Raw genomic sequence first — 15272 nt, forward strand, 5'->3', positions numbered from 1 at the left:
GTCTCCTTGGCGACAATCTTCAGGTGGATTCAACAGACCATCATGCAGACCTATTCTCTTCAAGGTTTGCAACCTCCATCTTATGTTATCACTCATTCTACTAGAGCAGTGAGTGGGTCCTTAGCTTTTTGTCATCAGGACTCTATTTCTAAGTTTGTAAAGCAGCCACGTGGCCCTCTGTTCATACCTTTACCAAGTTTTATAGAGTTGAAGTTCTTGCCTCCTCAGATGCCAGTTTTGGGCGTAAGGTGTTGCAGGTGGCTATGTGATTTATTGACCTTGACCTTCTACATGTGGTGGTTTCCTCTTACCTCCCCTTGTTGTGTTACTGTTTTTTGACGTCCCAGTGCTCAAGAGCTGATCTTTACTGTCTCCTTCAATGAAAATGGGATTTTTGTACTTTCAGTCCTTTTCTCTGCAATTATTGAAGGTATGCATCACCTGCCTTTCTGTTGTTTGCTGTTGCTGATTGTTCGTTTTGTTGAGCTTTTTACTGCTTGCAACTAACTGAGGCTGAATTAGCATACAGGGGGTTGGCCACCTCTAGGCCATCTTTTGTGTTTTTGTGCCTAGCATCCTACTGGGTTATACTGCAGGTGGCAATATAACCCAGTGGTATATATCTACTGGTCTTGAATGTGTGTTTCAATGAACACAGAGAAAAGTACTTTATGGTGAGTGCAAAAATGCAATTTTTGGCCCTCCCAAGCCTCATGATCCAAACCCAAACCAGGCCCTTAGTCATGTCTGTAAGTCCTGGCCCTCCGAGCCTGCTGAATCTGTCAACAAGCACTCTTAATTTTGAAGGGACATCTGTCAGCCTTTTTGGTCTCCTGTGTCTGTGATATTCACAATGCCTTGATCTGTCCACTGCACCTCAGGTCTTCATCAAGGTTCCTGTCCCTGTGTTGGTTTTGCTTTGGTCTCAGAGGATCCCCATAACAGGGCACTAGGGCAATCTTCTGCTCAAAGAACAGTCAGTGCAAGCATTATCATCTGCCCTGCATTGGAGAATACAAACCCTGCAGAGCTTTGGATGTGTCCTGGTTTTCCAGAATTCAACATTTGAGCCCTCTCATTGCTTGAAGTACCTGGGCCTAGCCTTGGACATGGCCCTGTTCAGGGTCTTCCTTCCCCCGGACAATATCCTATCTCTTCTTGGACCAGGTGGTCCAGGAGTCACCTGTCCGCGCGTTTACTTTGCATGAAAGTGCTTGATGGTGGCCACCTAAAAGGCAGTCCCTTATACACTTGTTCGCACCAGGCTATTGAAGCTCAGCACTCTGGCTACATGAGGCAACAGGTTCAGTCCCTAGACCTCCCCAATAGCTTTTCCAGTAAGGCCAGTCTTCCAGACCTACTGTCCCAAGGACCAGTTGTCCACCCTGCTTCATGGTCACTGGCTTTATCCCAGGAAGTACTGCATGGGACACATCTCATCTTTCTTCCAGTCTGTCCAGTGACCAGTTTTTAACCTTGAGTACTATCAAGGGCCACATTTCAGCCTTGATAATCATTTGCAAAGGCCGCTTGCCTCTCAGTTTATGGTGACGGTCTTTGCGCATGGGGTCACACACCTTCATCTCCCCGTATGCACTAAGGTGACTCCATGGGAACCTAGTCATGTCAACACTGCAGAAGCTGCCTTTGAAGGAGATATCACAGGCCTTACTCACTCGCAAAGTAGCCTTCTTCTGTGCCAAAACGTCCTAAAGGAACTTCTCTCCAATGTTTGGATGTGGTCTGGGCCATTTGTATTTACTACTTACTTACTGCTACTACTATTATCCACAAGTCTGACTCCCTTTTGTCATTTCTGAGGGTCCCCATATGGGGCAGTTGGCTTTTCGTTACACTGTCACTAGGTGGATTCGGCAAACTATCACTCAGTCCTATGAGTTGAAGGGTAAAGTACTCCCCTTCCTGGGAAGGCTCACTCTACTAGGAGCGTTAAATTCCCTGTTAGGGTTTGTTTGTGTTTTCTCTCGGGCTTGTCAGACATTGTTTGCTATGCTGCCCACCCCTCTGATGTACTGCTTTTGCAACAAAATCATCTTTAACCATTGACCTAAATGGCAAGCTGTTCAGCAGGTCTACATACTTTAGATTGAATTTTCATTGAATTCTAAGTGCCTGAAATACTGACAAAGCAGTTTTAATTATATGAAAGGAGGGCAACAGAGAAATATTCAAAAGGAAGAACCTTTTTTAATCTGTCCCTTCTTAAATAGGCTACCCAACGCTGATAATTATGTTACTTCTAACAAAAAGCTAGTCTTGATTTCATGCCCTGTTCTGTTCATTTTGTTTTCAGTTATATAAGTGGTCTATTAGCTTGGGAAATCTTTATTTGCACTGACAAAGCCACTCCCTGGAACTAACAAGTAGTTGGATATGACTAAAATATTATGGAAATGTTGTATTATGCTTTATTTTATGTGTATATACATTGGTGAGAGATGATTTATTATTTCTGTATTCTGTCTTGGATATTCCCAGTCCTCATTATTGTGTATTATGTCAGTTGGTTTGTCTAAATTGATCACTCTCTCAATGATAGCTTGGTCATTACTATGAACCAGCGATAATAATGATGATATACACAGAGTCTCTTTGTAGCTTTGTCTTAGTATAAAGTGTAAAGCTGTATAGTCATTAGTGTAATAGTGTGCACTGGGTAATGATATTAATAATAACTTTTATTTATATAGCACTTTTAAAAGCCAGCTTCACAAAGTGCCTTACAAAAGAGTATAACAAAGCTTACAATTAAAGAACACAAAAATGAAACAATAACATGAAAAGGTGGCTAAAATTAACAGCAACTAAATATGATTTAAAGAGGAACCCTTATCTTCAAAATAATAACACAGGCACCTTTAGAAATGTTCAGTTATGACAATCTGCAAACACATACTTCTAGATAATTGCAGGCTTTTTATTTTTTTGCAAACCTTATTTTTCTTTTCTTTCTGAGTCTTCTGACAGTGGTCATTTCAACTAAGGGCAGGTTACTAGATCTACCTTTACTTCCTGGAGCTCTGGCACATGCGACCATGCACATAATCTCATGGGAGGAAAATGCCTTTCCCTGAGACCTCATGAGGTTACAGATGAAATTTCCCAGCAATGTTCTGCTGATGTAACCTTCCCAGAATGTAGTTATCACGTACCTGAGGATGAGACCGGAAGATGGGGAGGCGTCTCTTGCGACTCGTGTCCTGTGACCCCTGGAGTTTGGAACAGGAGGACGCAGAGCAGCGAGGAGCACAAGTGCCATGTATTGGAGACAGACACCGTGCAGAAGACTTCCTGTGGAAAGGTCAACAGGCCTAGGATCAAACCCGCCGGGCAGTGCAGGAACAGACTCAGGAGCCAGAAGTGGTACTCGAGGAAGCCAAAGGTGGGATCCAGCCGGACAGCGAAGCACAAAATCAGCCGACAAGAGCAAATCCAGGGAAAAGGCCGAGGTCAGGGGCAATCAGCAATCAGAAGAGTAGTCCAGGGCAATCCAAGTCAAACAGGTCATAGGCAAATCGACAGAGGCACAGGCAACACAAGCTGACAAGACCATCAGCAATGTGAAGCAGGTAGGCTCATCCTTATATAGTTAATTGAGGCAACTACCTCACTTCCTGTACGCCATCCATCCACGCGATTGGGCTTTTGCGCACGCGCGGCCGCCATTGTGCCTTTACAGTAGTGCTTGGGCACGATTAGATCATTTGTGCCAAAGTGGACCAGAAAGTGGAAAAAAATAAATTGTAAATAAAATATGTTTGTTTACCTAATGAATGTAAGATCATTTCATTTCAGCATGCAGAGCTGTATGCTGATGTGATTTTTAGTCAAGAGGGGTAAAGGTCCACTTTAAGTTGCTGTTTAACATAAGTTGATTGTATTGATAATGTTCACATTCTCAGGCAGAAAATTACAAGGCTTTGAGTTGTAAGGGCTCATACACAAAGGGGCATGGGCCCTACAACGTACATTTAGGGTGTATTTCCCCACTCAAGAGCCACAGGTGCTGCATATAGCCCTTCATAGAATTTAGTGGCTGTATGAGGCTGTACACTGAAAAACATACATGTGTACGGGCACAAAACCCTGATTTAAGTCTGTACATATGTAGGTTTGCGCATGTTAATGCAAGTCTGACGTTTGCCTGTGTACAGCCGTATACAGCTGTACGTAGCATCAGTGGCTCCTAGGTGTGGAAATACAGACAGCTCCCTTCTCAGATCCCATTTTAAGTCTCTTTCTCCTAGTTTGGTGGTGACCTTAATCTGCTAAATTGAGTCAGAATAGATAGACTCTCTTAAAGGGAACCCCTTCATCATTAGGGCCCACCCTTGGGTCATTAAGCTATTGGAACAAATGTTTTGAGCCTTTTTCAATTGTGATGGCTTGTTGCAAGCATCAAAATGTACCGGTATATCTTGCATGGGATTGATGTCCGTACAAACCTACAAATGCTTTTCTTCAACCACACCCATGGTTTAGTTTGGGACAAGGTGACTGAATCCTAGAATAATGTGTTGCAGGACTTGTTGGCAGGTGTGCACTGTTATCTGTTAGTCCTTATTTACACTCTAGTCTAGATGTTAAGTGGAATTATTTCTGCACATCCTTCAGGTAGGGTGTTTTGATGCACCAGGTTAGTTTTGAGGTACCCTCGGTCCTAGCTATCCCCTCCCTCTTGCTTGTTTTAATTCCCGTTCCGGATAACTTCGGGAATGGTTCTCCTGGAGTTCTTTCTAGGGTTGAGAGGTTTTATATTGTCTACCATTGGGATACAGCTCTTACAACTTTGCTATCTTGCTACAAGTTTTGTTGCTTGACCAGGCAGCCCTTTCCTCATCATGTTTCTTTGTTTTGGAACATCAAGTTGATACTCTGTCTTTATCCTTGGTCATGGAAGTTCCTCTATCTTGTAGAGGGCTTTGCCCCATCTAGCCTTTGTTCGGGAATTGGTGTCTTCGGATACCTCTGACATGCAATAGTCCTTTAAACTTTATTGGTCCTATCAGTGGCTGTTGTCCAACCTCAGTTGGACTGCTTTTGGATGTCCTGACTGTCCCTCAATGGAGGATAAAGAAATTAAGACTTTTGTACTTACTGTAAATTATTTTTCATGTAGTCTATTGAGAGACATAGGTACTACTCCTCTGAGTTTTTCTCTGGCCCTGCGTGTTGCTTTCTTAGAAAACTGAAGCATGGTGGGTATAGGAGGGGTTATACGGGGGGCTTGTTTTTCTGTTTGCCAGTGTCCCAACCTCCTGTAGGTGGCAGTAAACTCGACTGTAATAGAATTCCTGTGTCCCTCAATAAACTACAAGAAAAATATTTTATGGTAAGCACTGAAGTTCTCCATTCACTGTAGAGGGTAAATTTGACGGGAGCAGCAACACCATATGTGGGATCTTCCTGGGATGGCCAGCAAGGGTTGGGCTGGCATGCAATAAATAAAGCAGGGTGTGATTACAGATCCTTTCTATTCTTATGGAACTGAGAGAGTAATGGGAAGCTTTGTCCCATCAAGACTTGAAAATCATTTTATAGGCTTACTTTATTTAGTTCCTGTTGTTCCCAAAGTTCCTGCTGTTCCCAAGGTGTATTGTGCTTTTTCTGAGTTAGGCTTACAGACATAAGAACATATTGTTCATATGTGTTATCTGACTATTGTTCATAAGGGTTGTAATTTGCTTACATTGGTTTGATCCCTGCTCTTTTTGTTTGTGTCTTGTATCGAAGGACATAAGAACAAACATTTTAATACTTTCTTTCCATTCCCCATTCTTTTTTTTTCTTACCAAATTATGATGTACATATCTCCTAATTGTCATTTTAACTTTGTTTCTAGATTGTATCAGTGGGAAAGGTTAAACAAAGTTTACATTATTGCCACTTAGTGCCGAAAATATTTCTTGTATGTTTCATTAGGGTAGTTTTAATCAACCACTTCATCTTGTGTACAATTTTGTAAAATAACAGGGGGTGTGTTCAACTATGAGATAATCGCAGTGTGTTTAACTTGAGTCCTTGGTTGCTTAAGCAGATCCATTCAGGGTAAAATGCACGTCTGTTGCAAGTTATTTTCAGCCTGGTCTGGCAGGAATGCTGAAGTCATACAGAGGTTGCTCGACTCCAAACCACTGTTGTAAAGCATTGAAAATGTTTATTAGAGATTACATAATAAACCCTCCTTTTCCTTGCTGGAAGTCAACACAGGCGGGTCATGTTGTTATTTCTGTAACAGATTTTAAGCACAGGCAGCCAAGTCTGTATTCCTACATTCTTAAATTGAATGTCAAATATAAATACAGATGGACAAGATTCTGTTTGGAATTAAACCCTAAAATGCTGTGTGTGATCATTCACCATCTGTTTATTGAACACTGTGCCAAGAAATAGATTGGATACATGAAGCACTTAATATTTTGTAGTGTTATGGGTCTCAGCAGAATGTGCTGCAAAGCACTAAAATGCTTATGATAAGACCTGCAAGAATGCTTGCTGATTAGGAAAGTGCCATATGGTCTATAGTAAGGTGCGAATTTGTGTCTATATAGTATTTAGCTTGGTAAGTACATTACTTTTCAGTTGTGATATCCTGTTGATAGAACATTACTTATTTATGTTTTCTCATGTATTTATAGGTAGAGAGTGCATCACAGGGAGAAAGAGTTTAGTTAATCCATAGCTATATAACATTATTATTTCTTTAATTTCATAATCCAGGTACATAATAAAATTAGGAAACGTACAGTAAGGTAGTATAGTACCTTCAATATGTACAAGTTTCCTTGTGTGTTCTCACTATTGCAATTCACAGTGTACTTCACACTGAGCTATATTTTAATTTTAACATCTGTTTGACAATATTAAAGTGGATAAAACCTATTCTTAAAGCCCAATTGAACCTTCAGTTTAAATCAGCTAAATGCATTCCAAGTGCATCAAAACAAAAGGTATTTAACGTTTTACAGTTTTTCTTCCTAAAGCAGCCAAAACCTGATTAGAAAAGTCTGTCTCCTGCCAGCAACTGCACAGTTTAACCCTTGCTCTTTGTGTGGAAGCAGTGGTCTTATGTCAGAGGTCTGACACACTGCTTACTGATTTAGACCTATAGCTTTACAATCAGCAAAGCTCATGCTCTCCACTCATTAGAGCTTTGGCTGTGACTCAGCAGGGGGTGTGTCAGACCTCTGCAAAAAGATCACTGCTTCCCCACACATAGCAAGTGTCCTACATTGCAGCATGTGGACAGGGGACGGGCTTTTCTACTAAGGCTGTGGCTGATTTTTCAACAAAATAAACTGTAAGACTTTGTACATATTTTGCTTGTATGCACCTGGAATGTGTGTAGCTAATTTAAATTGAAAGCTCAGTTGGGCTTCAACCTAAAGGTTAAAAGGCAAAAAGGGCTACATTAAAAGTAGCCCCAACTCGTTTCTTAGCACACACTGACCAATGCTGGCTTCTAAGTGAATACTGCGCAGTAACTACCAATGTGTAGCAAGAAGCTATGTTTGGTGGGTCGAGAATATGGCATTTTCAACTAGAATATGTGTTTGCTAAGGAGGCATGTACCATGCTGTAACGGCTATTGGGAAGAACAAAACCCCAATATAGACCCAACAGTTGGGAGCTGCCTCTGTAAAAGTAAAACATTCACAAGTATAAGCAAATTTCCCTCCAAAGCTCATAGAAGTCAATTGGTTAGCATGTCATCAAGATTGATTCAACAGATAGACAGTGCAGTGAAACTGAAAGATATTCAGCATCTTGCAGTAAGGAGGGTCCATGGAGGCAATGTGGAATTCCCTGGTTCTGAAAGGATAGCTTAAAGGGAAAACCCCACCAGCACTTGATTTTGTGGTTTTTCTAGAATTTGCATGAATGGCTTCAGCTCTTTATGTCTCTGTAGGGATTGCAGTGCCAGGTCAACACAAGTTTCATATTTATGAGAGTGGAAGGTTAAGTCCTGTTTGGACCATGCCACTTGTATGATGGCCTCTTTGGCCTTGTAGTAAGTGAGTTTAGCGATTATATCATCGCTAAACCCTTTTGAAGCCCAAAGATCTGTGGTCAGATTCTAATTTTCACCTGGAGCTCCAAAAGAAGTTGCTGCAGAAGGGGTGTAACAGTGCAGTTCCCATCGCCCATAAATTCAGGCAGGCCCCAGATTTCCTCTCCTATACCTATTGTCTGAGTTGATTAAAGTGTTTGAGAGGTCTATTTTCATGAGGTCAATATCTTGTTTATGGGACTCTATGACAGAGATTGCAGATGTGATAGAGATTTTGTGTTCCAGGTCATTAATGTACGTGCCCAGGTCCCTAATTTAATGGGTTAATGCTGTAGTGCTAAGTAGCAACAGTAACCTTGTGAAATAAGCTTACATTTCTTTAAGAGGGTAAAGTCCTGGCAAGTCACCTCCACCCAGCGGAAGACTGGGCATGCAATGTGCTGTCATTGGAATCATTTATTTGATCACTTCCTTGGAAGATTGTTGTAGTTCAGAGGAAGTTGCATAGCCGCCATCTTACTACTTTGGTGTGTAGCCAGGGTAATGGTCAGTTTACCAGATTTTTGACTGCTTGCTGAATACGTTTTCACCATATGAAATTCCGTTGTACAGTTACAGGATAGAATAAAGGAAAAGGGCCAAATATACTCTCTTGGGTTACTTTACTAAAGGCAAATAGGCTGCTTACTTTGCAAGAGAATTTTCCCTTCGCTAAGGTGAAGCTCTGCTGACCTACATCTGTAATCCTGCTTCACTCCACTGTCTATATTGCTGTCGGCACACCTGGACAGAGAGTAGTCAAGTTAGCATGCAGCTGGAAATCCAAGTGAATGATTCCTTCTTCACTTGGATTCCCCCTTAGATTGTAAGCCCCCACGGGCTTACAATCAGGGCTTGCAAGCTCCTTACCATTGTGACTTGAATTGTATTTCAATTACAATGTCTTCCCTATGTTGTAAAGCGCTGCACAAACTGTTGACGCTATATAAATTCTATATAATAATTATTATTATTTTAAGGTCCTTCACCACTGTGGAGCGGGTTTTCCCCTAAACTGACCCTGTGAGCTCAGGGTCACTCTGTATGTTAAAGCATACCTGTAATGCTGTATACCATCACATTTGTTGATATGCTGCCTCTTCACTTCTCCCTGTCTGCTGATAGCATTTGACTGACCAGACAGATGCAAATACCTGTTTTCACCTGCTGCACGCAGTGGCTCCTCCCAGCACCTTCAAACTTCTTTTAGTGATTCATGAACCAGTGCAAGAAACCGCAGCGTGGAAAGGGGGAGCTGCTATTCCACACCCCAAAGTGTTGAATACCTGCAGCGCCCAAGAAGTGAAGAGACAGCATATCAAGACACAGTCCCACTGTGAAGGTAAGTATATTCCCTCTTCTATTACAGGTATGCTTTAACACACAATTCCGATCCTGTGCTGACAGGGCCATGTTAAACCACCCAGTTCTTATGGTAGTTCAGAGATATATGAAATACATTTTGTGTGAATCCTATCAGACAGAATTGCAATAGTGGTTTATCTAGATCAGCGGCTTGTATGTGAAGTCCTCCACAATTTTCAGTTACAATATAAAAACAACACAGTTGTCATTAATTTTTGTTTTTGTTTTGTTAAATCATTGTGTGATTTTGTTTGCAGGGACACAACTGTGCAGAGTCTCACATTGCAGCCTTCTGTGAAAGACGGTGTAATAGTATATGAAGACTCACCTCTGGTATGTATTGTATGAGAGTTTCCAACACTGAGTGGTTACTTTCTTTGATACTCAACTTAAGCTGGGTACACATGAAGCAAATTTTGGCCAGTTCAGCAGGAATTGGCAGAAATTCGATCCGTGGGTGGCACTATCCCCTCGACAGAAGTTGATCATTAGGTCTTCTTTTGCCAAAGAGACTTGCTGGAAAATCTTTGGCCAGACAGTACTTGCAGCCAATCATAATTTTTAGAATTGTGTGTTTGTAATAGAATCTAGGGTATCATGTGATGGTAGCATTATTGTTATAATTTCATTTATAATTTTATAAATTCAGTGAGTTTATTTGTTTCTTAGTGAAAGTAGTTGTCTTCCCACCAATGGGTCAGGGTTAGATTTATTCTGAAAGTCAATTGGGTGAATAGTTAAAGTAGCATGCCTTCCCGCTCTTTCTTGACTATAGCACCATGTTTGATCAGGACACCTCATATGTATGCCTTGTTGGCTTCTCAAACTATGATGGGGTTTGGGCCATAGATCTTAGCCAGAGTTACTTTAGAAGGACCAATCATAACCTTTAGGGAAAAGGTATTTGTTGTCACAGAATAGGAGTCCAGGAGTGTCCAAGGGACTGTTTGCGAGAACAATATAGATACTCTAATGAATTTTGATTCTCTACAGCAACTGTGGTGGCAGATGGGGAAATGGCGCCCTCGGAGGGAATGGGCTTTCTGTTCTCTAAAGTGATTTCTTTTGCAGTATGTGTCTTTTCAAGTTTTGATGGACTTTTTCTTTGGGAGTGTTCAGGTCTTTGGCATTAAGGGAGGTTATGTTAAAAAGCCCATCCTGTTGTCCTAGGGAGGAAGGAGGGAATAGGCAGAAGGGGGCCTGCAGGCATTACAGAGGGGGTTAATGGAAAGACAATACCCAACTAGTGGTAGCTGTGTACTGTGCCTCATGTCTACCCCAGGTCACCTGTTCTGAGGAAAATTTCAAGCCAGCAGGAGCAGGCTACACAGCCAGCGGACCTGGGAAGTGCAAGGGAGCTATGATGCAGCTCTTTTGTTTGCGTAGTGGGTGCCTCCATCGTCTCCGCGGACTGCAAAGCTGCTCAATCTGCCTAACCCTCTGTACTGGGGAAACAGTCCCTTAAGAAAGTGCATCACACTAGAGTCTCCCAGAGTGCCAGAGGGGATCTCTTGTTTAGTCTACCCCAGCGGTGTCACCCTGAGAGTAAATAAAAGTAAAAAGAAAATACTGGTAGCACAAGTAAGCCAAAGAAGTATAGTGTTAACCCCTATTGAGGGGTCTAATACAGATATGAACATGCATATGATTTGCCTTAATCAGCTACAGAGTGGTGTGGGACCATCAGTAGGGAACATCGCCTTAAAAGGGGTGGTTGATGTACTCCACGGGGGGCGAGGGTTGCCCCGAAACATGTGACAGGGTTAGTGCATTAGTTAGGATTACAGGTGTATACAGGTGGTGAAAACTACCACGAGTCCTTTGCTGAGTCTGAGGGAAGTATCTCTTGGTGTTTAAACCCCCAGTGTCCTTGAATTGCATCAGTAGGATCGGTTGAACTGGAAGTCAGCTTGGTCAGTATAGGTAAAAGTGCTAGTTGCCTGGATTCAACACTTTAAGACACTGACGTGCATTGCTAGTAAATCAGTGCTTTGGCTTGCCTTCTTCCATGCCTCTCAAATGTTCAGTGAGAATGCCTAACATGTAGCATTCAGCTGTGAAGCCCTGGAGGCCCTTGGTGTTTACATTAGCAGTTTGTAAACTATGCTTTAATGAAACGTGTATGAGTTTGTTTGAGTATGCTGTTTAACAATTTAGTCTTTACTACATTAGGTTTTTTTTGTCGTGATGAGTCCTAAGTCCTACGGCACAAATGGCGTGCCTCTTTAAAGTTGCTGTGCTGGTCCAGGACTTAGTGCTTTCCCAAGAAGGAACGATCCCTAGATTGTTTAATCATATACTTAAGTTGAATTGCCCTGGGTTATGACAATTTTTACTTTGAAACCACGGTATTTCCATCATGTATTTTCTACATATCTGCATGTGTAGAGCAGTGTTTCCTGTCAAGTTATGTACTAATATGTCCATTAAATAGTTCAGAGGGGTACTTTAGTTGATTGTAGCAATATTTGATTGGAATTAAATATCTATTGTAATGCTTGTTTCCTTACAATGCTATGTTTATTTATAGGTTAAGGCTGTTAAAAAAGGCCATATCTTGGTTATAGATGAGGCTGACAAGGCTCCTACGAATGTCACCTGTATTCTGAAAACCTTAGTAGAAAGTGGAGAGATGATACTGTCGGATGGGAGGCGACTTGTTGCCAGTAAGTAGTTTATTAATGCTATTGTCATATCTATATCTTAAATGCATAAGATAGGCAAGCTTACTGGAGTTTTCTGGGCTCTCATTCCTCTGTTGCATTCGCCAGCCAGTTTAAGAATTTATTTGAATGAGGTCCTAGGTGTTCTCTATTTTCTATTCACCTTACATAATTATTTAATGTTTCGACAGTTCTCAGAACACTAGAGTGCCCACAGCAAGAAGTTTTTTTTTAGCAGTTCTGCCAAGATAAAGACAAAAAGCTGTAGACTGACTGGCTAAATTTACTGTATGAATTTAACATTTTAAAGCCCAACTCCTGGGAAAAACTATTCTTCTAAGCAGGGACACAGATGACAAGAAGAAAAACCTAGTGTAGGTTTTAACCTTTCCCAATTCTGTCTAAAATGATAACGGTATGTCTGGAAATGGACTTTAATTTTCAGTTTTTACTGGAGTGCAGATTTTAGGGCTGCAGCTAAGGATTATTTTCATAATCGATTAGTTAGCCAATTACTAAGTTTGATCGATTAATCAGATTAAAAAAAAAAAAAGCTCCAGTGATGGACTACTAGTTTCTATTGAGATTGTAGTCCATCACGGGAGCAAGCTTGGTGCGGTGGAAGTAAAAAAAAAAAGTGTGGTGTGCAATATAGTACATTATACAGCGGCGCAGTGCAGAATACCAGCAGCTATAGAGGAATGTAGCAATAGTACATAATACTATAATGTACTATTGCTGGGATTTGTAGTCCTCTGTAGCTGGGGTTATTCTGCATTGCGCTTTATATATTGTATTATTGCTGGGATTTGTAGTCCTCTATAGCTGGTGGCATTCTGCAGTGCGCTGTATAATGATTATACGGCGAAATGCAGAATACCAGCAGCTATATAGGAATGCAACAAATGCCAGCAATTAGTACAACATTATACTATAATGTACTATTGCTGGGATTTGTAGTCCTCCATAGCTGGTGGTATTCTCCATTGCGCTGTATAATGATTATACTGCACAATGCAGATTACCACTGACCAGTAGGAGTCAGGAAGCTCACCGGGAGGAGAGGGCCAGACACATGTCCTCAGCGTGGGCGTGGCGTAAGCAGCGTCGCGTGAGCGGTATGCCAGCGTAGGCGCGAGCGGCTTAAACGATGTGGGCGTGGCGTAAGCGGCGGGCGTAAGCAGCGGGCGTGAACGGCGAGCAGGAAATTTGAATTTTAGCCGACGAATCGACGATGGAAAACGTTGACAATGTTTTCCATCGTCGATTTTAATCGACTTAATCGAATAATTGTTGCAGCTCTACTTCTAACATGAGTATACTTTTACTCTCAGGCTATCCATTTAAAATTCAATCAGGGTAAAAAATTATACTTTTGAGTAAAAGTCTTCAATGTGGAATTTCTAAAATTGCAGTTTTGCATCCCTTACAGACTCTGGTGGTATAATAGCCTGGACACAATTTCTGGCTTTCCCCATCTCTTTGGCAATTATAAAGTCAATCAACATTGTTTCTCTTCCTTTGCACATTCTTTCACTCTAATTAGGCAGCTACATTTGTAGTCCTGACTTACCAGCGGCGAGTGAGGGAGCCTGCCGTGCCAGCGGCGAGTGAGGGAGCCCACGGAGGAGAGCAGCAGCGTGCACGGCTTCAGCGTGAGGTGGGCGTGGCTTATGCGTCCTGTGGGCACGGCGGGAGCAGCGGGCGGGGGGCGTGGCTTATGCGTCCTGTGGGCACGGCGGGCGCAGCGGGACGGGAACAGCGTGTGACATGTGCTTCAGGCCGCGTGTGGAGCCCCGAACAGGCAAATCAATCGATAGCCGACGAATCGACGTTGGCAACGTTTTCAATCGTCGATTTTAATCGACTAAATCGCAGCTCTAGTAGATTGTACCTACATATTTTATCCTTTTTTAACTCATAACATCAACATACAAACCCCTATTATATGCACCTCTTTTTTCTATGTAGTTCATGAGCTTGTGTACTGGAATGTGTATTTTTATCAGTCTAAGCAGTAAATGATTTAGGGCTGCAACTAACGATTACATTCATAATCAATTTTTAAAAAAATACCATCTTTTATTTGAAATAAAATACAAACATAAATTTACTACAGATTAATACTTTACAATAATATTATACAACTGTTGTACAATTTTTAAACAGAAAAACAAAAAACACAAACGTTCTGTTGATTGCACTGTACTCCACAATCGCACTCTCCCTGTGTTCTGGTGCGGGAGGTGCATTGTGGTGCATGCACAATTTTTTCAGTCGCACCACACTGGAACACACGGCATTCTGGTACTGCATGTTCTGGTGTGGGAGATCGCACTCAGGGGCTTTGGGTAAATATCAGGGGTCTAAACAGACCCCTGATATTTACCCTTTGAGATATTTACCTTCTCTGCAGCCCCAGCACTCAATGACTTGTAACTGCAGAGGCTTCATAAATCAAGAAGATAGTAAACAGATACAATGTCCACAGTCATGAATGAACAGGCCATGTAGAGCACTTCCCGTTCTTTTATAATTGGGGACACAGTATCTGAATACTATGTCCTCAATTATTTACAAATATTTACTGATCACTGCGGTGTCAACGATTGTGGATTGCTGTGTGGCTCACATCTTCGGTGCAGGCTGCTCCATGCCGGCTTTGTCCGCTCTCACCCTCCGCACCGCTAAAACCCAGAAGAAGCTCAGGAAACTGCACTAACTCCGTACAACTTCCATTTTCCTCCTCCCGCATTACCAATTATTATTATTACATAGTATTTATATAGCGCCAACAGTTTGCGCAGCGCTTTACAATATAAGGAAGACATTACAATTCAAGACAAGATGGTAAGGAGGGCCCTGCCCCTGAGGGCTTACAATCTGAAAGAGGGGGAAATGATACATGAGGAGGGAGCTGTGTGGGGATGAATTATTTGAGAATGTGAAGGTCCAGTGGTTAGGTCGAGGTGGGATAGGCTTCCTTGAAGAGATGAGTCTTTAGGGAACGCCTAAAGGCAGTCAAGGTCGGAGATAGACGGACAGGTTGGGTGCCACAGGTTGGCTTACAGCATGAATTGGTAGGCACGACCACTAGCTTTTTCCTAATTGGTCCAGTCTTGTGTCACGTCTAGTGCAGATCAATTTATCGATAATGAGACTTGTTGACAACA

The 15272-nt window shown here is 42.0% G+C and overlaps 1 protein-coding gene across 1 annotated transcript in view; it reads left to right on the forward strand.

The window, feature by feature from the left end:
• VWA8 (von Willebrand factor A domain containing 8) overlaps positions 1-15272 on the forward strand; it is a 235770-nt gene that overhangs the window by 107373 nt on the left and 113125 nt on the right. The window contains 2 exon segments of the mRNA XM_018560480.1: positions 9694-9769; positions 11967-12102. Coding sequence (XP_018415982.1) covers positions 9694-9769; positions 11967-12102 — 212 coding nt within the window.

Source organism: Nanorana parkeri, unplaced genomic scaffold (genome assembly GCF_000935625.1).
Source record: "Nanorana parkeri isolate BGI_ZX_2015 unplaced genomic scaffold, ASM93562v1 scaffold457, whole genome shotgun sequence".
NCBI lineage: Eukaryota > Metazoa > Chordata > Amphibia > Anura > Dicroglossidae > Nanorana > Nanorana parkeri.